This window comes from Acanthopagrus latus, chromosome 5, assembly GCF_904848185.1.
Source record: "Acanthopagrus latus isolate v.2019 chromosome 5, fAcaLat1.1, whole genome shotgun sequence".
NCBI lineage: Eukaryota > Metazoa > Chordata > Actinopteri > Spariformes > Sparidae > Acanthopagrus > Acanthopagrus latus.
Window position 1 is genome coordinate 10,418,756 of NC_051043.1, and position 24,939 is coordinate 10,443,694.

General features: G+C 41.7%; 1 protein-coding gene across 5 annotated transcripts in view; it reads left to right on the forward strand.

The window, feature by feature from the left end:
- The window catches only part of LOC119019939 (EGF-like repeat and discoidin I-like domain-containing protein 3), a 125,471-nt gene extending 100,961 nt beyond the window's left edge, over nucleotides 1–24,510 (forward strand). For all 5 annotated transcript variants that reach the window (XM_037098932.1, XM_037098933.1, XM_037098934.1 and 2 more), the window contains 2 exons: nucleotides 15,362–15,517; nucleotides 24,042–24,510. In XM_037098932.1, coding sequence (XP_036954827.1) covers nucleotides 15,362–15,517; nucleotides 24,042–24,191 — 306 coding nt within the window. In that variant the 3' untranslated portion in view covers nucleotides 24,192–24,510. The remainder of the gene's footprint in view (nucleotides 1–15,361; nucleotides 15,518–24,041) is intronic.
- The last annotated feature ends 429 nt before the right edge of the window (nucleotides 24,511–24,939 follow it).

Consider the following 24,939-nt stretch of genomic DNA (forward strand, 5'->3'; position numbering starts at 1 on the left):
AAACAGGCGGTCGTACACAGGAGGTATGTCCAGCAAGATCAAACAGATCCGGGCAGGCAGAAGGCAAGAACCCAAAATCCAAGTAACATAGCTCAATCAAAAAAAACATGGAGACCAGGATTTTACAGTTCCAGCGATGTTCATTCCACACTTTTTTCTTAGACAGCATCCAAACAAGCAAATTTGGGTTAGGTAAAAAAAAAAAAAAAAAAAGGTTTCTAATACTCATAGATATCCACAGCTCACATATTTTGAAAAACTCAACTCTAAATACTGCACTCCAACTCCACTCCCCCTAGTTTCATCCAGGAGCTTCCCTCACTAGGTTTCTACGAACACAGCCAGCTTTGTTTATTTTAGAGTTATGAACAAAGTGATCTCAACACAACTGCAATACACAACTCCGTCCAAGAAAACAGCCTTCATAATTCCACAAGTACCTTCACATATCACATACAACTGCACTGTAAATAATGACAAAGGAGTAGACTTTCTTTAAATAACTCCCAACATATAATGTTCAAATGTCTCACTTGTCCGCAATAGGTCAAAATGCATGACTTTATTTGCAACTTGTCGAATGTGTGTTGCCTGCTAAGGTTCCAAAACAGGCTATGAAAGTAATTTGGTTCTGGTGCTTCATTTGTTTTCCTCTGTCTCCAAGGTTTTCACACTCAATTATCTCCTTAAAGTGATGAATTTGTGCTGCGTGTGGCTGTGGCACCCTGATAATCACCCCTGCCTCTGATGATGCTGAATGTGTTGGAAACTTTGTGTGGAAACTTTTAGAGAACTACAGTAGCCGGCTGTGTAGAAAGCTTAAATGTTGATACAATGAAATTCAGCATACAAACATTGTCATTGGTATGCATTATTATTGATGCCACTGCTTTTCTTGCGAGGCCCGTCCTAATCCATCTCTGATTGGTTGATTTTGTGGGTTGTTTTGGAAAAGTTCCATGTTAGGTTTGTCCTTTCTCCCTGTAAACACACCAACCTCTTCAGCATCCTGCCTTGGTCTGTCTTGGTTGAGTGTCTCTCGGTGAGGGATAGCGGACAGGCCAGATGTTTGAAAAGTGGGCTGCCGCTGTGCTGACCTGCAGCTTTGACAGTCAGAGAGGTCAGTGTGTTTACCAGGAAAACTACGATTTATGATCCGCTGTATCAGCAGTTGGCTCTTCCTATAAGTCAACCATGGGAGAAAAAAAAAACAAAGTCATGACCCAATAACACCATACACCAACTGAACTTACTGAAACAGCATGCTAGCTAGGCAACTTTTGTTTTACTTGTTGTTTGCTGAACAGTAAATTCATGGTGGCTGCTGACTTCTTTCCTGCCCTCTGGTTGTCCGTTGGACTAGCGGGGCACACAGGAGTGTGTGGAAATGAGAGAACAGCAAAAGACAGGCACTTGGGTGTGGGCACAGGAACCACTGATCTCCCTCCCTCCCTATTGTAGTCTAGTGGATTACAATTTTTTTTTGACGGGAAAAACTTTTCTTTTCTTGTCAAAAACCATGAATATGCCAAGTATGGCAAGTCTTGCAAGAAAAGCAGTCGGACCTGATAATAACATTGTCAATACACAACGTGGCTAATGTGCTAATGTAGTATGATCTATAACATGATTCCTGATTTAGCTGAAAAGTAGTTTCTGTGCCAAATACCTGCATATGATATGATATTTACATGTAGTTTCATCTATCTGCATCTTTAGACTCAGAGATGGGTTTGACACTGATGAGTAAGATTTCTTTGCCAAAATGTCTAGACTTCTGTGGTGGAGAACACAACTCTACTCACAATTCTTCTGTATTCTACTAAAGTGAACAAAATATATGTTAACATTGGAATATGCACATTTATCCAAATATTGTTTGGTTTGATTTACGCTCAGACCCAAAGAAAACACCCACCTGCAGACAGAATTTTACATTTTTCTTTTCTGAAGTCAGCGCCGTAAAATCGCAGGACCCAAGGAACTTGAGTAAATATAATCTAACATATGCAGAGCAGAGCCCTCATCACAATTAAGCAAATGGCTACCGTGAGTGTGGAGGTTTGCGCAGGCAGATGCTGATGAGGTAAACAGTGGCAGCTTAGCAGCTAAGGCACTGCATGCACAGGGAGGAGAAAGTGTCTCTCTGCTGGAACACACGGGACCAAGCAGTTGCACTGTGGGGGACTGTAAACCCCAGACAGAGGAGACGAAGACAAGCGAAGAGACATAAGTAAAGAGAACAATCACAGTTACGGCTGTGCCAGGCCTTCTGATTGCTCCTGTCAGTGTTATTACCCGAGCATCAGTTTAGCTGCAAACATTCCATGACTGCCTTTATCACATTTACTTTGACTGGCAGTTGGCTGGAGAGGCATACAAAGGAATACACCTTATGATTATTGAGGAAATTATGGTGCCCTCATACCGAATGACTGCCATGACAGTTAAGGTAAATCAATAAACAGCCTGTGCAGTGATGTCACTTTGCTTTGGCTCCACAGGGCGCCTCGGGAGTCCCGGTGAATGATGTGAATTGCCACTTAGGTGTAGCTTTTGTGGTAGAAGTTGGCAGTCATCGCAAAACATTGCAGCTGTATGACAGAACTGGGTTGAGGCTATTTGTTTCCCGACTTTGGTAAAAATCCATCCGTATAGTACATGGCTGCCAAAGATGATGAAGCCCAGCAAGGAGGTGGTCGAGACACAGCATTCGCACTTTTTTGAATTTGACAAAGAGCTGATTCTCCCCCACTGAGAGACCTTGGAGTTATGTTTAGCTCGGTCGAGAAGGGACTGGCAGGATATGATGAGGCATTATGTCGTGAAAACCATTGTTGTTTCATTCCCCAAACACAGCAGGGAGGGTAAGAGATCCTAGATGGCGTCACCAAGTATTTTGTGCTTAGATTACCACTGATTGCCTCTGTGAATGAACATGAAACAAAGACAGGCTTCAAAAGGGAGATAAAAGGAAAATTGTGTTTTTTGTCTACGATGTAGCTGTGCCTTCCTCAGTATGATTCTCCATGGGTATCCAGAGTACAATCTGGAAGGAATGGTTCATGGTAGAATGCTATGGATTGTCCTGGGTAAAAGTGAGGGAGCACCACAGAATTTGTGAGAAAAGTAGGCAAGTCCTCTGTGGCACCAGAGGAGGCTGCATGTAATCTGATAAACTGCCTCCAGCGATAGCAGAGATAATAGTTTAGCAAATGTCAGACAACTAGTATAGTGGTGCTGACTATTCACTAAATAAAAAGACTATTTAGCACTTGATCTGGAATGATGGAGCTTGTACTGTCCAGCTGCTTTGGGTCACCTTCTCCCTCTCACCTTGTATCTGGAGTGACAGAACAACCTGTGACTGGATGATTTTGCTTAACTGAACCGAGAGAAGGATAAATTTGCGTCTTCCGGATCCATGGCTTGCTGACACAACATGCATATGTATGAAGTGAGTTCACAAATAAACAAAAGCAGTGGCAAACACTTGCAGACTAAAATACTGCAGCAAAGCTAGGCAAGCAGAAGAGAACTACTGTAGACATAGATATACACAGACATTAAAGCAGTGAAGCACACAGGACCAAAGAAAACAGAGACACGGGCAGGTAGATGAACATAAATGAGGACACTTTTTATTTTGCGGGGAGCAAATATTAAATTGGATACATTTTGCAAAGAGCATTGTTTAATGGATTCCACTTTTAAGTGTAGCTTTTACTACATTTCCGGTTCCCTGATTTGAAACAATAATAAGCTTAATCTAAGTAATTGTGACATTTCTTTTTTTTTTTACTTCGGAACACAGAACTTCCATTTTAAACCACGTACAGTACATTGCATCATATATATGCATCAGAACATTAAATAGAAGTTATTGGAAGATATATAGTTCTAAACTTTACATGACCATAATATATGAGGGTAAAGATCAATCAGGGTACGTCTGTATTGTGGGCTTGTCAAAGAAATGACTACTTCCAGCTAAAAATGGTAAATCAGTGAATGAGACAGGTGCCTCTCGTATGTTTCAAAGGCTTTTCATCGTTTTCGTCCTCTATAATTAGTTTTAATTGTCTTTAAAGTGCTCCTCGCGCCATAAGCACTTTTTGAAGTCTTCACAGTGTTTCATGTTGTCCTGTAATTCAAAAGGTCCTTGTAAAATGCAATTGCATAGATGAATACACTACAAAACTAAATTACCCTTGCCGTTTGGTTCCTAAAGCATCAATGCATGTTGACACTTCACAAAGAGGATTGTTCCATGTGGAGTAGAGGCTGGAAGGAACAATAAGTAGACGTAGTGCAAGATTGATTCCCGCACAGTGCCTGTGAGCATGCATTCGTTGTAATCAAACCGGGTATTATCATTACACCAATTTTCCGAGCACAGCCTCCTAATCAAATCGCTACCTCAAATACAGCGCCGTCGACAACAAAGTCTATTCCTTTTAATCAATAGAATTAGCTTGGTGTTTGTTTCATCCATCCACGGAGGAGAATGGCTTTAATTTGTCCCATTGAAACTCACATCTCTTCTTGAGTGTTTATGCAGCAACGATGAAGCTTGTCCTTTCTATAAACAGAAAAGCCTGCCTTCGGAGAGAGTAAAGGCATTGTAGCATGAAAGGATTTAAGAGGGATTTTGATCATCTGGAATAGCAATGATCGTGTCTTTATTTCAAGAACAAGAGACGGGGACTTCATGGAAATTGCTTGCTTCGGAAAACGAAGGGTGCAAATTTATCTGAAACTTTCAAGGGTGAGACGGCTTCTGTGTCCTTCAGGCTTGATTTCCCCCCCCCCCCCCCCATTCTTCACTGGCAAACAGAGTCGTCCCTACATTCATGTATTGCAAGGCAGCATACAGAGGGTATCGCCGTAAATCCAGCATTTTTATTACTGTCATACCATATTGATCCGGCTGAAACTAGATGAAGGCACTTGTCCCTGGATATATGATTATTCAAAGTCTTAATCACATTAGATACATCCCTTTATTCCACTGCCTGCTCGGCTCTTTATCATTATTTGTCCTACTACTTTACACACAAAACTGAATCAATAGGAGCAGCGCCTGCAGCCAAGTTTTCTTGCTGAACTAATTAAAGGAACAGAATGTAAGAGGGACAGCGTCTCCAGGTGGTTTCTGTTGCAATCAGTGAGAAGCACACAGCCATTTAGCCACAGCTGTGATGCCGAAGAAAGTACCTAATGCATCAACATTAGCCTGAGTGTACCATCTACTCTTGTCAGTCTGTGTCTACACTTCTGCACATGTAATTTTCACCTCGGCAAAGCCTTTGCGAGAGTTAACATGATATTATTTATCTAACATGATGTCGGAAGGAATCACACGTTTCCAACAGATCCAGCACTTTGTCAGTGAATCTATCAACAAGTTGTGTTCCTACATCTATTAGCAGCATCTTCTTTTTTTTGTTGTTGTCTCTTTGTAGACAGGATCTGAGGTATGGCACTTCCCACTGATATGAAGCTTGAGAGCCAGGATAACAGATGTAACCATGACTGCATATTGCTCATCCAGCACTTGCTTTGGCTGATGTGCCAGCCGAGTTTCAGAGAGGCGAGATCAAATTTGCACGATGTAGCTGTGTGCAGCGTGTGCACGATTATAAGACTTGGCAAGTTTTTTTTTTTTTTGATATTGAAGATCATATTAGGGGAGATTGTTGTGGGTCATTATCCGACTTCTATGGAAAAGCATGTCAGATGGGACCCGTCTGATACTGGATTTCTAACTGCTGGCTACCCATTTAGAGACTCGTTCATCTGACAAAATGTGTTCTAATTTGAGCAGACATAAATACAGTGTGTTGGTTCAAAATGTTTCCTGCAGCCACTGCTAATTCAATCATCTTGAGAACATTATCCAAGAATTCAAGATGATTCTTAGAAAGAATCCACACTCATTTGAAAAGATGCCTGATTTAAATTTCATTAGGCATTATCGTCAGAGTCTCATTTTAATCCTGTCCAATACGGCTCTTCCTTTGCTCTATTTTATTCAATTTCCCTGCAGCTAGTATGCTGATTCAATTAGCTTCCAAATGAAGTTACGGAAAGGATGGTAAATCCATCTGCTTCCCTGATTCAATTGGGTGATTTTGTGGTGTTCCCTCCCCCCAAATCCATGCTTAAATACACAGGTCTGCATGGAACCTGCGTAACGTTGCTCCTTTGTTTTTGTTATCCATGGAGGCCATCTTACCCTTCAACGCAACATCTTGATCCTCATCTTCCTCTCTCTACCTCTGTCCCTCTCACTCGCTCGCTCTCAGCCAACGGAGGATGCATTTATCTGTTTTATCTTAGGATGAGTGATTCATGAGTCTGCAGCAGCTCCTGCTGTAATCGTGGGATCTGCAGGAAGTGTCAGAAGTGAAGGCAGCAGAGCTTAAATCAGTGCAGCAGAGATTGGATCCAGTGTGTTCTGCATATGTATCTTATGGCTTCGGAGTGTGTCTAAGCCGTCTCTCGGCTGGGTATCCCCCATTCACCTCCCTATGTTTAAATCAGACATCTTTATGTTATGCACCCGGGAGAGCACAGGCTGCACTTAAACAGCACTGCGACATGCTGCATGCTACAGTATTATGATTAATTCAGAGTAGTCCAGAGTTAAACTATGGATCTGTAGAAAGCTGATTAATTTGAGGGTAAGTATCGTGTTGCAACGACCGCTTATGTCCATAAATGTATCTCTTTTGTAATTTCATGGTTTCCTTTTCATTGCGTGTGAAGCACATCATGTTTTTTTCATTTTTTTGTGCAGAGGGTGTATGTGTCTATGTGTGCACACATGTGGGAATTTGATATGAATATTTTATACACCATGTGAGAAGCAGGAGAGGGGAGCGAGGTATGATGAGCTGTAAGTGCAGCAGCCAGAGTCGTGAAGAATTTTATTTTTAACTCACCTATTTTCCAGGACCTTTAAAATCCTGTATCATCATTGTTAGAATGGGAACACCATACTTTAGATCATTAAGTCATTTCACACTCGCTTAATATTCCAACAGAGAGCCTTTTGGCGCGAATTACAGATTTTGATTCCAGACAAAATCACACAGGGAGACAGACTGCTTTAGATTGTATGTGTCCATCACAAGTTTAGTCACAGTGAACGTTAAACAGAGTGTGAAATCCCTCAAGTCCTACAGAGCAGTGTCAAGGCCATTTTTGTACGGATATGGTTCAGAGACCCTCCCTTCACTCATGCTGACACGGTTTGCAACTTGCTGGTTCTACAGATGCTGTTCTCCTTGCTGTAATAGCTCTAAATGATGCAGACCACCATGGTTGATTTCCTTTCTGCTCCTTTTTTGCCACGGCCAATTCCCTTCATCGGTTCATGCAACCATTTGGACTTAACTTGACATGCTAACGTGGGTTCCATCTGCTTTATGGCCGTGTGCTCTGAGTGGCCCATTAGAATCTAGGGTTGCAATGTCGGTGCTTTAATGCAGTGACTTTGATGAAAAGGCCCCCTTTGTTTTGGAGGAAAGAATAGCAATTAAATAATACTTTAATGGTCTAAATGTGCACTTTCTATTTTAAAGCACTTACACTACTGTGTTGAATTATAGATGGAGACAAAGATGGCTACAGAACAAAAGGCTGACCATGCAGGTGATTGTGATGCAAGCTGTAGCGAGGAGAGGGTCACTTTTCCACACAGACTTTATCAAAAACTGTAACAACTAAAAATGTGATGAACATCCTTTTTTAAAACATGAAGCTCACAGGATAGTCACGTCTCCGTGCTCTGGGCTTAATGCTAACTTCAGCATGTTCCCATCAGTGATGATCCAAGTGTAAAACGTATAATGTTTTAGTTTAGTATTTGATTAGTGCTAAACACAGCTGAGGCAGATGGTAATGTCAATTAGTTTTGCAGGTGTTTGATGGTAAAGCAAAGCACTGGATGAATGAAGTGATTGATTCTAAAAGGAGAGTCTGCAGAAATGTTGTGCCAACCCATCTTGTAAATACTGAAAAAGATTACCAATGGGGGGGAAGAAAAAAAAATCACTGGATAAAAGAAAATAATGACCCATTTGTGGCATAAGAAATCAAAGGATCACCAGAGGAAGTAAGATTCACCCTCCAGGCTGCACTGAGCTTGATTTCATTGCCAAAGCAGTGGCCTGGAGCCATGCAGCTACCATGGCTAAAAATGTTTGACTGCACTGTAAGCATCCTGTTACTGAACAAGAGTTTCATTCTGGTCCTTGCAGATTGCTTAGGGTTATCTACATGCAGGTGTCATTCATGGTGTATATAAGCATGTTAGACATACTGTGTGTGCTGGCAAGAAGACTGGGATGAGGAGGAGGAAGGGAGAGGATGTTCATTGCATAGCAGTGTCCATGCCCCGTACAACTGTTTGGCTTTATAAATGTGTACGCTTGCCACCATTTTGCAATTCACCGTGAGTCACCACATAGTGCTTTTCCCTTATTTATATCCCCAGCACTTTGGCTGTAAGATGTGCATTGACCAGCCAACCAGCTGACTCTCTTCATGTACTGCCAAAACAAGTCATCTTGCGCTGAACCAAAGACGTCTATCCTCATGTCAGGACAGCTCATTCCACACGGAGATGTTTGCATCAGCAGAGTGCATTTGATTCATGTTCCAAATTAACCACTTGCCAAAAAAACACGCATTTTATAGAAGGCAAATTTCAAAAAAGGGATTTTTTTTTTTTTTTTATGTTTATGGTGGCACAGGTCAGTGCCATGCTAATCAGTCTAAGACAACATGTGGTGCAACCATGAGGTGACGTTCCCTCTATGACATTACCTTTACTATCCTCAACGCTCCGAGGCAACTGAGCCACACTTCAGACTGTCTGAACACTCCTCTTCCTCTGTGTGAGCGCTCAGCAGGCATTTATACCTTCTGACATCCCACCACCCCATGTGGAAAGCCCGGCCACAAAAGGTGTCGGAAAGGAGATTCACTTTGTGTGCGTGCGCGTGTGTGTGTGCACTCCACAGCGTGTGTGTGTCCCCTAAGAGCCGTCAAAGAGGACTTCACATTAGTTTCAATCGTAGAAATATAACTGACTGGGTCTGTGAACCTGTAGGCTTTGATTTAAGTCCAGCACAACATGGAAAAAAAAGATAAATCACACCACACTGAGGAAGAAAAAATTATGAAAAAAAAGAAGTTTATTGAGAGTTTGTGTATGCGTGTATCCCTTTGAGAGCGCGAGGCAGAATGAGTCACACTGTAGTGATGGAGGGTGACACTGCCTCCTGAGAGACGGTAAACAGAGAAGTAACCTTAACTAGGTCCCACATTGTGTGTTTCCTGATGTTTAGTGGTGTTTACGTTGTGTTAAGTAATATAAAACGTAGCGAAGGTGAAAACTCAACTCGATACGTGACACTGATGTTTATTCAAGCTGATTATAGCTATTATAACTTATTATCTGTCTTACCCTAAAACGTACACATTTCCAAATGGGGAAATTCACGCATATAATTAACTCATAACCTCAGGCAATGTATAAAATCTTGCATGATGTGAAGTAACACACGTCTTTTGAGTTGTTATGAACATTTTAAAGACATTGCTTTTACCCATCAGGTAATAAGGCAGTTTTCACGTAGGTGTTACCAAACACTGCCTCATGCTGCAGGCTTCCTGTAGGAAGGTGTAAAGGTCTACCTTGTCAAAATCAGCAAGCTGTTAGCTCTGAGGATTTTTTTTTCCTTTTCTTTTTGGCCAGCAGCTTTATATAATCAGCACCCTCGATTTTACATTTTGATAAATCATTGGGACTTTTTTGTCCTACAGTCTATGGAGGGCTACAGGCTGTTTGTTTTCTTCAGTAATAAACACAACAAACACAGTTAATGAAAATGAGTTTCAGTCTAATTTGTCTGGGCTGATGTTGTTGCTGAGTAGGGCTATAAGTATGCTGCGCCCTATGTTACACAGTATCTGCTCATTTCCACTTTCCTGGTGCTGGATCAGTGTGCTCTCACACATAAGGAGCCAAGCGTGTCACGCAACAACATCTCGAGCTCAGTGAGTGTGAGTGTGGAATTGGCTCAGCAGGCCCACTTCAGTGTGTAAGGGCACATTCTTAAACTCAGAAAGGCATCATGACACAAAAAGGCTTTTCTTTGCGCTCAGTAGAAACGCAGTGATCAGCCGTCTGTCTGGAAAGTGTCTGCCTACAGCCTCAGACCTCATTTTTCGGTCATTTTGAGTTTGCTTTTAAGAGGCTTTTCTGAAGTTAGTGTGGTCGCAGCAGGACAGAAATGGTCTTCTTCAGCATGTTTCATGTCATGCTATGTTCAGATATCGTGCAGTCGACTCTCCCAAAACACATCGAGGGGCAGCGATGGCTCCCGTTTTGCTCCATGTCAACCGGCAACAGTGATAGTGTGTGAACATGCGCTGGTGTTTTAGTGTTTAGTCTAATTACTCTGTGAACAAATCTCAGGACAAATTCACTGTGGCTGTTGATACTCATTTTCTACCTGGCGACAAACAACAAAATTAAACATAACAAATACATGTCTCATAAATGATTCCATGCATAGTCTGTGAATGTGTGTAACCTGTTGTGAATGTAACTTTAAGAAGTCAAAGACCGATGGCCTCATATGCCTCTGCTCCACTGTGTGAATTCTGAAATATATCATGCTCTGTGTCCTACATTTGTTATTTTCCATCCTGGCCATCAGGAACTGGAGTTATTCTAGTTTAACCATATGTAGAGACGCAGCTGTGCTGTGCCGGAGCCTTGAGGATCAGGATTGTTCAACATACTTGCAAATGTGTTTTGCACGTTTACATGTAAATATTGCAGATGTGTTTGACTGCATTTCTGACATGTTGATTAATCTTCCAGACCGGACTGAGATGATTTGGTATTGCACTCCTGTGAAGTGAGGTGAAATCACAACAGCTGGATTCCAAACACAAAGTCAAAATTGAAGCAGCAACAGCTGGGATATCTTAACTTTCAGTCCCAATTCCAATCCAGCCCTATGCCCTTCCCCTACCCACTCTTACTCTGTTTGTGTGTTTGTATGGAGGGACTGCCACAGTAAGTGTCATTATAAACCAGTTCGCTTTAAAGGGGTTATAAAGCCCTTCAACACAGAGTCTCATCGATACAGGCTTCTAAACCACACTCTTCTCGAATGCAACATTTCTTTTGCGTCCATGATGGAGAAAACTCACATCTGGTTCCATATTGTTAATTTCCAAGGATATTTATTAAGTCATATTAACTCAAACAGTCATTTTAATTTGCTATTAGAGGAATTAGAGGTTGTTGGAATAAACATGCTGTTAAGAAAACATTGCACACGTTGATTTAATTTGATTCCCAGTGTTTTGCTATTTCCTCAAAGGCCAGATCAGACTAAGAATTGCAAATGAAAATTGCTTTTTGAAAAATATGGCAAAAGAAGGTTGGAAGTAAGTTTTTAATTTCTTCAACTGATAATATTTTATAGTATAGTATAAGTGTGATTTGACATTAGTGTCTGAAGTAATCTACCTCATGGATAAAAGGGCAAAAGTAGGATTGCTTGTCCAAGAGCAAAAAACAGCACAAAGATTTAATAAAGGATAGTGAATACGATAGATACAAATGAAATTAACTTAAAAGAGTAAAATAGAATACATTAGAAATATGTGTTTATGATATATAACAATATTAAGAAAGCAGAAAAATGTTCATCATATGTGAATGTTTCTGTCGGAGAAGGCGAGAATGTCCCCCACTTAGCAGTGTGTTTTTACCCTCCTCCTTAATTTAGACACAAGTGTGACTCCACACGGAGTTTGACTCCTGAAGTGGGAGTGTAACTCAGTAGCATCTTTGACAAGATCCTCCCCATCTCCTAAATGCTCACGTGTTTTTAACCTCACACCTCCACATTTTAAAGCAGGCGTCCTATTAAAGGAACAGGGTCTCTTCTTATGAGCCCTAACCAGTCCCTGTGCTGTTAGCTTGATATGTTCTGTGTAATGATAATATGTCAATATGTGCATTCTATTTAATGTTAAGCACAATCACATGAAGTGGTGTTTAAGTGTGTAGTACAAAAAATGACAGAAGCAGTGGAGGGGTGTGTTTCTCAGGCTCTCAGCACAGCTTTATGCTTAAGTGATAGCTTCCCCGCTGTGAGGTTGATGGGCCTTTGAAATGTCCCTCTCGTGGCTCTGCGACTTGTGTACACGCAATTCTGAATTCAGCTACATAGGAGAACATATAGAAAGTAGAGACACATGCACACACACACACATATACATACACACATCCATTTTTCCTGCAGGCTTTGAAGATTAAATGAGTCTTCAACACATTGTTAAATTAGCACAGCTGGAGGGAGAATGTCTGCAGGATGCTATGCAAGCATGTGCCGTATTTATAAAAAAAAGGAAACTGGGCCTCATTCGGATCCTCATAAGGCCGCCTCTCACTGCATTCATCTCTTTCCCCTGCATTGGCAAAGCCACTTCAAACAGGGGCTACACACCAGCTCTTCTCATCTTAATGAGCTGGAGAGATGAGTGTGTGCCTGGCAGAAGTGCACAAACTTTGCCCCTCCGCAAGCTTCCTCCAAAGAGAAGTACAAATAAGTAATTGAACCCGTCTTCCTATTCAATATGAAGCTGCATTGGTGGGAGAAACTGGAAATGTCCATTAAAAGCTACACGACACAGCAAGTAAAAATCCGAAAATTGATTCTCTGGTTTTATTGCTCAGAAAAATCTATGCCACCAGCATTCAGAGATTGCAACAAAGACTTTACACACTCCTAGTCCATCTGGGTTAACGGCTCATGGAAGAAGGAACAGGGTTGAGAGCGCGGTGTGAGGACAGAATGGGAGGTGGAGGCTGGAGGAGAGGCCCTGCTCTAACAAGCTTATCTCGCTCCTTAATTCAGTTTGGGCCATCAAAGCGTTGAGAGCCGGCATCACTGGGGGCGGTTGTATTTTTTGACCGCTACCTGTGACAGCAATTACAGGTTCCCCTTCAAGCCCGCCTTTGTTTTGGCGGCAGACTTGACTGCTTAGGTAGAACGAGATTATACCTCAACGTTGCGCCACTGGAGCGTAATCAAAGCCTCACAATGCAAGGTGTCGTGCCCCTCTAAATCAACCGATCAACCCCTGCTACTGTTTCTCTCTGGCTCCCTTTATCCAGAGGGCTTGTTGTGACATATTGTCATTTTAACAGAGCTGTTGTTTTAAGCAGTCATACACATTACAGGCCCGCCACTGCTGTGTTCAGAAACAAACATGAGCACATCTTCAGGTAAAACAAAACAAAAAAAAAGCAGAGGCTCTTGGAGAAGCTGCATTAATAGTGTATTTGCAGCAAATGAAGCATGCACATGAACTGTATGACATCCGCATAATTGCATACCTCTAGCACAGATTTTGCTAAAGGTTGAATTATGTCTGCACGCATATTCAATGCCTTTTGTCCTACTTCCACCGCCATAACATCTCACAAATGGGGAGCTGGGAGTTCATCCACTCGGATGCCTTTCAGAAAGCCAAGACTTTCCTTTTGTAGTCACTAAGGCATGGCTTTGTCTACATGTGTGTCAGGGTTGGAGGTCCGCGAGGAGGGAGCAGTCCTCAATGTTAAAGTAGCTCGGAGGAAGGAGAAAGTGTTGAAAGCCTATGAGAGATGAACTCTCTCGGTGAGCTCATTCACATCACTGCAAAAAAAGAGCAGGTTTCAGAGTTTGAACCACATCGCAGGCAGTGAAAGTGCAGTGTGATGTGCCGAGATGCACGGCGGTGCTCTGCAGTGTTTCAAGACCAAGGGGTGGAATGAAACCGAGCCATAACTCGCTTCTGTTTCCTTATTTGTTTAATCTACTCAGGGCTCTATTTTGTTTTGTCAGAGCGGCGTGACACAGTATATGTTGGCCTATGACCAGGCCAATTAGTGTGATGTATGGTTGTCTCAGTGTTGTGTGTATTCAGCAGAAGGAATAAATCTTCATGCCACTCCTCTCTTCTGCTCTCCGTACACTTCTGAATTTTGCCGCTGTCTTCCAGCATGACAGCAAAATGCCAAGTCGCACCTTGTTTTTCCTCCTGTACTGACTTTGAATAGATACCACAGACAATAGATAAGTGAGACAGCTCTACAGTGATATTTCGAGAACTGAAAATGCACAATGCTCTTTTTTTTTTACGCATTAAAGTGTGTTTACAGGTCTTGGGAATGTAATATGATAAATACGCCTCCACATTTGCCTTTGGACCGTCCATAATGACAAGTTTCTCAAAACTTGGTGCCTACATTACCTACAATGCAATGTAGCCACTGTCTGATAACACTGGAGAAAGTTAATCAGATTACATGCACTTTAAGGTGAAGTTATCCTTAAACATGGTCTTTTGAAGAAAGTGAATCAAGTGGGAGGTTATGGAAATTTCACACTGTCTATTTATCATATTTTGACATTTAGAGATGTTAAAGGTTTTTTTGTTGTTGTTGTAAACACAACAGTACGCATTTGCCTTATTGTGCTACGGAGATGTAAAGGTGCTTCTGCAGAGTTGCCATTATGTTGAATGAACTCTAACATTAACTCTAACACCCGCTGCTTTGTGCTCATGAAAGATCAGTGGGAGTGACTTATTTTATAATACCACCCTTGATGTTCCATTAGAACGTAAGCTGTATTTTTGCAATGAACTGTGCTGACACAGTGGCAACATTAACAACACCTGCCTCTTAAGTTCTGCTTTGGATTGTTCATATACATTATTCATTTGACATAATTAACACATTTGAAACTCCTACTTAAAAAAAAAATGATAATAATAATAATGCACTGGAGCTGTATTCCTTTTTCTACTTGTCGACCATGTGGGGCTTCAGTTTAACTGTGTTTTTGAGTCCAGCAGTGGTGTGTGCTTTAACTAAATAATGAACCATAATTGAAACCCTAAAATGTCGATAAAAGTAAGTTTGTGTTTACTGCCTCGCACCTGTTCGCTGCAAATGGTTTGCAACAAATGAGGAGCTATTAAAAATTAACCCAAATGGAGCAGACCGGGCCTCAGAAGCTGCTGTGCCGTGCAATTTCTGTTTTGCTGAGGCGAGGTTGTGGACTTAGCCTTGTTGTTCAATATTGTGTAAGTAATTGAAACTGACTTTCTGCGCCAAGTGTCTTTTACAGTGAATCCTCTGATGCCATCAGTAGAAAAAAAAAGGCTAGGCTGTGAAAATTTTGCATTTCTGACACATTATCACAGGATACCTGTCTTGACAATTCAAAATGAACATTCTCCTGACTTTCTCTCTGTTTCTTCCCTCTCTCAGGTGGACTTGCTTGTGCCTACCAAGGTCACAGGTATCATCACCCAGGGAGCTAAAGACTTTGGCCATGTCCAGTTTGTTGGCTCATACAAAGTGGCGTACAGTAATGACGGAGAGCGGTGGAATATATACCAAGACGAGAAACAGAGGAAGGACAAGGTAAGGAGCTTTCACAGCCCAAAATACCCATCATCACAAGCTACACAGGTTTAAGCCACATCTACCAGCATAATAAATATTTCTAACCGGAGAAAAAACTTCATTATTGTCACATACACAAAGCAAACATACTGAAGAACACTGTGGAATCATAAATGCATGAGTGTAGGTACTGTGAGTACTGACGTTTTGAATTATATATCACACTGCAAAGGAAGGATGCATTCTAGGCAGAGACAGAAAAATGCACAGAGGAAAGAACAGAAACCTGATGCAGACGACACACAAGGCAGCAAATGTCAAAAAGTGTTAAGAGTGAAAATGTCCACTTCGGGACCTCTGTGGTCCTCCTTCCCACTTCCCTTGAACATCCTCTTATCTGGGGCTCAAACTGAGCCTGCCTGGTCTGTCCTACTGCCTCTCTCCGGTTTGGGATCAGATAAGACGATGCTGTCAACCTGGTACGGCCAGTGCTATGCTGAAAATCTTGTTTACGGCCCTTCAACAGAGTACGCGTCCATTCCAATCGCTCACGACAGCAGAGACGGCGCAGGGCTGCAGCAGCCTCTCTGCTGATATCAGGAGAGCTGCAGGCGTGGGGTTACAGCCATAGCTGAAGCCCCTTGTCTTTCAGATACTGGTGGCGAGAGAGTTGGTGTTTACTCTTCTCTCCTGCTGTGTTATTGAAAGATAAGCCCCACTTCATCTGCGCATTCATGTATTGGTGATGTGCTGACTACGGAAAAAATCAAGAAACTGAGATCTAGTATAATCCAAATGTGTACAGTGCACAAAAAAAGGCAAATATTGTAGAGGTGCTTGAAGTTCTTCTGTGTGCACTGAGATCACGATGTATCTACAGTACAATCTGCTGTGTAATCTCTTCTGTTCTAATCTTGCAGTCCCGTCTTCGTCTATATCTTGAACATAACTTTATTAACATCAGTATTTGAGATAATAAAAAGATCACTTCAGAGTTTAATAATCAGCTTTCTAACTTGTGGAACAGTAAATATGCATAAAAGATTTCAAGAAAAAAAATCTGACAATTTGTTAATGTAATTAAAAGGACTGTTTAACATTATATTTAGTGATAAAGTGGAACAGTCTGCACAGATAATTCAAATCTGAGTGTATCTGGGATGTTCCGATGCAGGGGTGTCATGTCGGGGTGCAGGCTTTTCTTTGTAGCTTAGAGGATGAGAATAAACTGTTACATGAAGCTAGTATCTAGTTCAAGTTACGTGTAAGGAGTGCGAGCGTAGAGCAATGTTTGGCGTGGTATTTGATCAATAATGGAAGATACACTGATTTAGAGTATGCTGGATCAATCTTTAATACACATTGGCTCGGTATTAATTTATCAATATAAATCTATTTCTCCCACATTTAAGAATAATACTCCAATATGACAGCATTTGTGGGTTGTTTTGTAATGACTTAAGATCCTCATGTATTTGATACGCCATCACACTTGAGTTCAGAGTTCAGCTGCAGTCCATGACCTGCATCCTGTGCACATGAGAGCATCAGCTGTGACTTCTTATAGAAACTGAGCAGTCTGTGGAGGTTATGTGGTACAACTACAACTGACATTTCAGAATTAGACATTTTTCTAGAAGGGCTTCTATTCAGTTTGTCTCAGCACCTTGTTAAGGTAAACAGTATCCCCCCCCCCCCTTTTTTTTTCTAGTTGAAGAGCCGGTGCAGGAGCCTATGCCAGCAATATTTTTTTTTTCCATTCTTGCAGTTCAAATTCCTTGCTTGAGGAGTTTATAATTTCAACACCCGTGATGATCTTTGGATACGGGCCAGTGCATGCTCAGCATGATTCTCACTCAATATCTCTACACCCAGCACTAGAGGACTTAGGAGGCCTGGCACACATTGGCTGGGATAGCAACGGGAAGGAAAGAAAAGTACGGGAGAAATTTCAGGAACCCGTCGCGCTTATTATTGTTGCTCTTAAAATCAAATTTTCCGAAATATTTTGGTGGAGAGCAGCATTTGTGTCAAGCTACAGGTGGATTAAAAGCCTTTTTAAACAGGATACAAGCCATTTTGATAACCATTTATGGCCTTTTTTTGTGTTGCTTTTGCTGTATAATTCAGAGCAAAACCAAGGATAGGTAGTCAATCTGATCGTGCGTGCTCTGTATTAAAGGGCAAGCGTGTTTAGCAAAGCTTCTGAGAATGTCAATCAGTTTGTCCCCAGACGGAGCCGAGGGGGCTGTTCAGATGTATGATTCTTCAAGGTGTTTTCCCCCTTCAGTCAGCTGAAGCAGCCATTAATGCTAGAGGACACATTTGGCTGTTGGACTCCCGAGGCTCCTCCTGCCACACCACAATGCTTGACTTGGCAGGGATATACTATGTGTGTGTGTGTGTGTGTGTGTGTGTGTGTGTGTGTGTGTGTGTGTGTGTGTGTGTGTGTGTGTGTGTGTGTGTGTGTGTGTGTGTGCGCGCGCTCGCACGTGTGTGTGTGTGTGTGTGCGCATGTGTGTGTGTGCACGCGTGTTTCTAGGTGTCTGGTTCGGGCACAGTGGTGGAGGCTTGTAAGTATTCTTCTCAGCTTCCCCCTCCAGCTCCTGTGTGGCAGGGGCTGCAGGCAGTTAGATCTAGATTGAGAGAGGAGGCTCTGTCAGAATACAGATGTTGTCAAACCAGGGCACAGCGCCGCACGCACAACAGTATCCCTCTGCAAAATCCATAGAGCGTCTTGTCGCCTTTCTTTACACACAGACCCTGAATGCCGGTGCGCTGCACTTGTAACAGAGACCACATAGTCCGTTGTTTAAACATAATTAAAGTGGGATACATTCCGTAATTACACATATCGGCTCGGTTGCATTCCCACGTGCGCACCCCTTCCACACCTGGGTCACTGCTCTTCAGAGTCCTGCACCGCTGGATGTCAATATTTACAGAGTCAGTTGATGGGGGGAATCAAGCACAAAAGTAATTGATTTATGTTTAATAGTGTTTCACTTGGACGACATGGGGTTAATTAGCCATTAGAGCCTTCAATTCCCTCCAGGTCAGAGGGTAACTGAGTGTTAGATAGCTGTGAATACAATCATCTTAAGGTTAACCACTGATGGCCATATTTTCTTTTTCTGCCGTCAAAGGAAATGATCAGCTGCAGGGTTTTAAAGCCTTTCAGGATTTGAAGAACACATAACTAGGGAACATATCGCCAGCCTCTTAGAAGAAGAAATTGTTTGGATGCATTTCAGTTTGATTGAGCACAACTCGTGTACTCGTGGGCGGCTCGTGACCTTTTGATGAAGACATGACCAAGTCTTCCTGGTATCCCCCTCAGCTGAGGCAGCATGAGGGCAGAGACCAAAGAGATCTGAGCGACCTGTTCCCTTGACCTGTGCAGCAGGTTGAAATAATAGTATGGGAGTCCAGCCAGTGTTGTATCTCTAGAGGCATACAAGGCATACCCAATATTCTACCAGGCCAGGAAAATCCATAGTTGGGAGCAGAGTTGTGGCTCCTGGGTCAGTCTGAAGACACACACACGCAGACATGTGCGCTGTATGCGTGTGTGTTTGATTACTGGATTAAATAAATACACTAGGGGGCAATATAGTGAAATGATTTCAGTTGGCTCCAGTTTAGGTGGGCACCACCAGTGGACTCCAGCACCTGCCTGCAGCACCTGCCTCATTTACACTCTGTTGTATCAGGGTTTTATTTTCTCATTGCCTCATTGGTGCATGGATACAATTCACTATTTTCTCTTCTTCTCTAACAAAACCTCAGTATAATAAGTTTTTTGATCCTGGTATAGTTAAATTACCTTTTTAAGCAGCCCACTGTAGGTTCTGTCTCTCCACCGATACTCATGTGGAAACTAAAGTTTTATAGGGCGAAACAAGAGAAGTTTTTGTAGCCATTAACAGTTTGCTAAACTTTAAACTTCATCACTTTTCTTCACAAAGTTACAAAGTGCTTTAAAGAAAGAAAATAAAACCAGACACGGCAAATAGAATGAGAGTCAAGTAGTTATATCTGATAAATCACCGTGGCCTATTTTCAGTTACGACAGAAAATAGTCCAATTTGGATCCACAGAAAGTGCTCAGAAGCTGTTTTGGCTTATGTACATGTTGGTAACAGAAACTTTGAAATATCACTGGCTTGTCAAAAATTCCATCAAGGGAGGGAAATATATACTTTATTTCAACCTGCTGCACAGTTGGTCCAATTCTGCTGAAATTTGGAAAGTTCGCCAGTCAAGGCACTGTGTTTAGACCCGTTGTGAAGTGAATTTGCTAAAGCCTGTCACTAAAATGAGTTGACGTTAGATGCAATTAAATGTAAAAGAATATAAATAGGTCTACAGCACAGAGTAGTCTTCAAGTGCATCAACCTCTGAGCACCACAGGGCGGGACCTGTAACAAACAAGCTGTAAGAACTGTCCCTCTGAACTTACTGATATTAAATGACTGTCCCACATCCCGTTCACTGCTCATCTCGCTAATTCAGGCTGCAGCCAACAGCAAACATGGACCATTTGTTTTTGAGACGATGACATAGCTGGTTAAATAGCAAGTCCTGTTGACAGACATACTGTCAAAATAATACTGACTTTACAGTTCATCAGCCGGATGTGATGTTATTGAATTTAAGTTTTGGAGGCATAACGTGAGCTTTCTGGCGGGTAGCTGAAGGTTTCTCTGAGTTGAGTGGACTGAGGACTAGGGTTTGTCCAGTTTACTTGAGTAGTGAACCCTGATCCACTGCACAAGAACCTTATGAATAGTAATGACTGTTTCAGCCATCAGTCAAGCCTTGGATGCTGCCAGGGATAAAGAGTTATCCCTGGCAGAATGGTCTTATTTTGGTGGCCGTGGTATGTGACCATGGTTTAAGCGAGATGTGGTTGCTCATCATTACTTGTTAAACCTGCGACCTTTGCTAATATGGCAGCAAACTTTGTGAAAATCACTACTGTAAATGTCAGACAGCATAGTGTCAAAGAGTTTGGCTGGAAAGTAAAGGATTACATCCATTCTCTACAGTAGAGTGGCTGTGTAATTGCCTGTGTTGCCTAGTGAATCAAAGTGACATACAGTATTTGTACACAGGTTCTTTCTGCCCTTGAATTATTGTATATACTTGTTTGCCAATATGTTGTTGTTGATGAAACTTTCATCACTTATTTATTTATTTTTTTCCCAAGCATTACTGTCCTTCCATTGTGATTCTTCACATATCCTGTTCCAGACTGTTTATTTTAGAGACATCGCCTCTGACACTGTGCAGCTCCCCAGACAATCTTGGAGAGATTGTTGTCATATTTCAATCACCTGCTTTTATGGTCTATCTGTCCTACGTTTTATATTGTGCCATCATGTGCCCTGGTTGTCACATTACGGTTAAGGCAACACTTGGCGCGGTGACACATTTCTCGCTTCTCAAATGTGAAATGTTGCAGTTCTAAAAATACAAGAAAGAGTGAAAAGAAAACAGTACGCTTTCAAAACCAGCAGACTTGTGTGGTTTGTGTCGGGTTTCAAGATGCACGACCGTCAGTAAGCACCATGCAGCTGGAAAATGCTGTGAACGTGTGCTGAAACAGATGTGGGCCAGCACACATCGCTGCTGCTCTGTCAACAGTTTTTGTCGCTGTACTGCCATTAAACAAGAAGCCATACTGCTCTAATGCATTCTGCAGATGTGGTGGTGTCCTCTAATACATTATGATTGGAGGTTTTGGTAGTAACACTCAGATATGAGAACACAATGCAGGAAAATTATATTCAGGTACTCATGACTATTAAAACATTCAGTAGATTACCTCTCAAGCAGAAACAATGTTATACCATAAAATAAAGGACAAGGAAAGCTTTTTAGTTCCCTTCTAAGGACTCTAATGTGGATTTTAGTTTTATAGAAAAGAGCAGGTCACATATGGAAAAAGAGGGAGGGATGACAGAGAGGGCAGAATGCCATGTGATGTAGTGTTTGTTTGCTTGTCTGCAGATGCAAATCTGAGCTTGGCGCTACGGTGTAGATGAGAGAGACAGGGAGACAACGGGTTTCACTGCAGGAGGAAGATGATGAAAAAGAATGTAGGATGAAAAGGTGGCCTGCACTCGTTTGTGACACGTGAAATAAGGAAAGTAATGAAAGTGAACACCTGTCACATGATTTTGGCTCTAGTCTGCCGTACAAGTAACTCGTGAAAGCACCAAAAGCGACAGTGTAAGGGATTCCGCGAGAGCAGTCATATTAATGGAAACACACAAAGCAGACACATGCAAGGACAGAGGAGGCAGAGCTTCTATATATCTTGTCACATCATTGCATATTGATCGAGGACAATTACATCTTATATGTCCAGCTGCTACTTGATAGCCAGTAATCTCAAGAGACGCGCTATTACATTTGCAAACCATATGTTTTATGCCAGAGCCTCTTTCTGCTTCGAGATCTGTGCAATTTTGTGCTTTACTGAGCCTCATTTTAATAATCTGTTGGAAGGATGAAAGTGGCATTATGTTCAAAATGAAATAGAATCACTGTTAGAATATTCCAGTCGTGACCATTTCATGTTAATAACATTCCAAAAGTTCCAATGTGTCACTCAATGCAATGCATTGGCCTGCGCGCTTTATTTTGAAAGTCTAATTGGAGGTTGCATAGAAACTGCTGGTGCTAAAAGGGTTTATAGGCAGAGCGTCGTAGCCACTTGACCGTCATGTCTTTTCATTTATTTTGTCTTAATTAGTTTAATTTGTAGCATGAAGCCTCCCTGAGTTTTATTACAACGATGGGTGAGATCGCAAGCGACATGCATTTCCGAACAATACAGAACAGCGAGTGAATATTTTTTTTAGAGAATCCTGAAAGCAACAGCATCCAAAAAAAACAAGACTTTCTGGTGATCTGTGTACAATAACTGTACATGTAAGTGAATACTTAAAATTGCACAGCCTAATTTGTGCAACAACGAAGGCCTTACAGTGTCTGCATGTATAAATTCTGTAATGACTGTATAATTATTTACCTGAAACCAAGGAGCAGGTTCACAAGGAACACTTGTAACACCTCGATTGTGCAGTTTTCTCACATTGTCACTATACCTTCAAGTTAATACTTTGTACTGCAGCGATCGGCTTTTTCTTAATTTGTCGTGAATGTCTTTTACCTGATTGCGGTGTAGAAAACAACTTTGTGCCTCTAAAAAGTTTGTGTTTCTCTCCTTCAAACGCTGTGCTGCTTAAAAGTTGAATCCTTAAACCTCATCTCTGGCCCTGTGCGTATTAGGATAAATATAACGTGTGAATATTCTGTCAAACCACGGCTGCTTCTCTCTGACAGCCCTCCTGTGATTTTGGGTGCATGGCCATGTTCTTTTTTTAGCACTTGTTATGCCCATGTTCTGACTGTCCAATTCCAAACCAGCTCTGATGGTTATTTAAAAGAGAATTAGCTGAAGCTTTCTCTCTCTAAAAAAAAAAAAAAAAAAAAAAAAGGTTAACCTGTGTCCAACACCTGCTTCGATTCGGCCCGCTGATTTTCCGTTCTGCGCCGAAGCGAATCCCATCACATCCCAATTACACTGGCATAATAATGTCTGTTTAATTGAAACGATCATATCCTTCAATGAAGCAGTCCCTGTAGATTAAATTCATCTACATATGTTGAATTCTACTGTCTATTAAGCACACACACTCATAAACCTTCTGATAATCGACAACAGAACGTGCATCCCTCTGTGACAGTTAGCTTGTTGGTAGTTAACCTTTGAATTGTTGTTTCAAGGTGTATCTAGCAGCTCCTAAATGTCACTGAAATGTTGTAAAGGACCTGTGAACACTAAGATCTCTCTCTTGAGGACTTGAATGGGTTAGAAAGATGCAACTGGATTTTTGGTACTTTATGATAAAGGGTATGCCGACAGCTGTGTAATGACAATTCGGTGTTTTCGTCCAGAATGTGCATTAGTCCACAGCACAGTGACTTTTTATAGAACCAAAACTGGAGAAGTGGGCCTTTTTTTTTTTTTTTTTTTTTTTGTTTGTCATAGCGGCAATTCTGGCTGCTACCAAAGCCTTCCATTTACTGCCAAGGTTGAAAAATGAAATACAACAAAAGTGAGGGAAAACAAGACCAGCAAGCATAAGGTGCCCATTAATAACACCACTCAGGAGAAACAGCAGAGGATGCCCGACTCTAATTGTGAAGATGGAACTCTCAGCTCTAACAACACACAATTTTCCACGGGAGGAAAACTGTTGCATGTTGCATTCAAAGGAACGAGCTAAGAATAGAGTTCAGAGACTGTACAGCTGTTGTTGGCAATGTTTGAATTGAAACTTGATTCAGTACCTGCTCAGGCACGAGGCCTTCTGAAGCGTCTGATTATTATCTCTCGGGCCTTTAAAGCCCTCAGACATTGCTGCATATTAGAATTGAGTTATCAGATGAATGTTTTTTTGTGAAATTATCTCGCAAAAAATAACGACTTCCTCCATGCTGCTTTTTTGTTCTTTCTTCTTTAAAGGTATTCCAAAGCAACTTCGACAATGACACGCACAGAAAGAACGTGATAGATCCACCCATCTACGCTCGGCTCATCCGGATCCTCCCCTGGTCATGGTACGGCAGGATCACTTTGCGCGCAGAGATACTCGGATGCACAGAGGAAGAGTGAAGCCATTTCCTCCATCTATTCTCGCCATTGCCCGCCCCCCCGTCCCTGTCCCCCGTCCCCTTGGCATACTGGAGTATCACTCCCAGTATTTCAAAAATAAACTGTGCAACCTGTAAAAAGAAATCAATTTCCAATGGATTTTTCAAGAATACGTGTTTGGTTGTGGTGGGTTGCTGTTTGTTCTTTTGTACAATGATTTCAAAACCTGCCCCTGATCCACTTCTGTCCTTTAGTTTCCTCTTTAAAGCGTGATCCTTGTCTTTTTATTCTTCTCGAGATTTACCATCCTGTTTGGAATGAACTTCTGTAATATATATATGGGAGGGGTGGGTTGGAGGGGGGAGTGGGGAAAAGGGGGGGTCTCGCTGTGGTTTTAACTTGTTGCCATAGAAGCTATTGTACAGTGTCACTTTTTAACAAAGACGTGAAATCTGTCTGCCGTGCTTCATTCGACATGATTAACCGACTTCATGACATAACTAAACTGTCTAAAAAACCATGTAGAGATCACACATCGTCACATTATCGGATGTGTTTTTACTTTGATTACTACACGCCCGCAAGCCATGCTTCTACCCTAATGGACACTGACATTATTACATCAATCAAAACACTATTAATGCTCTTGTATTATATGTAAAAGACTAAGAAACTGCATGGTGCGTGAATTATAAATGTATATTATGACAAATCATTTAAAACCTCCGGCCCTGAGAGCAAATGGCTTTGATTTAGGGACCTATTTTTA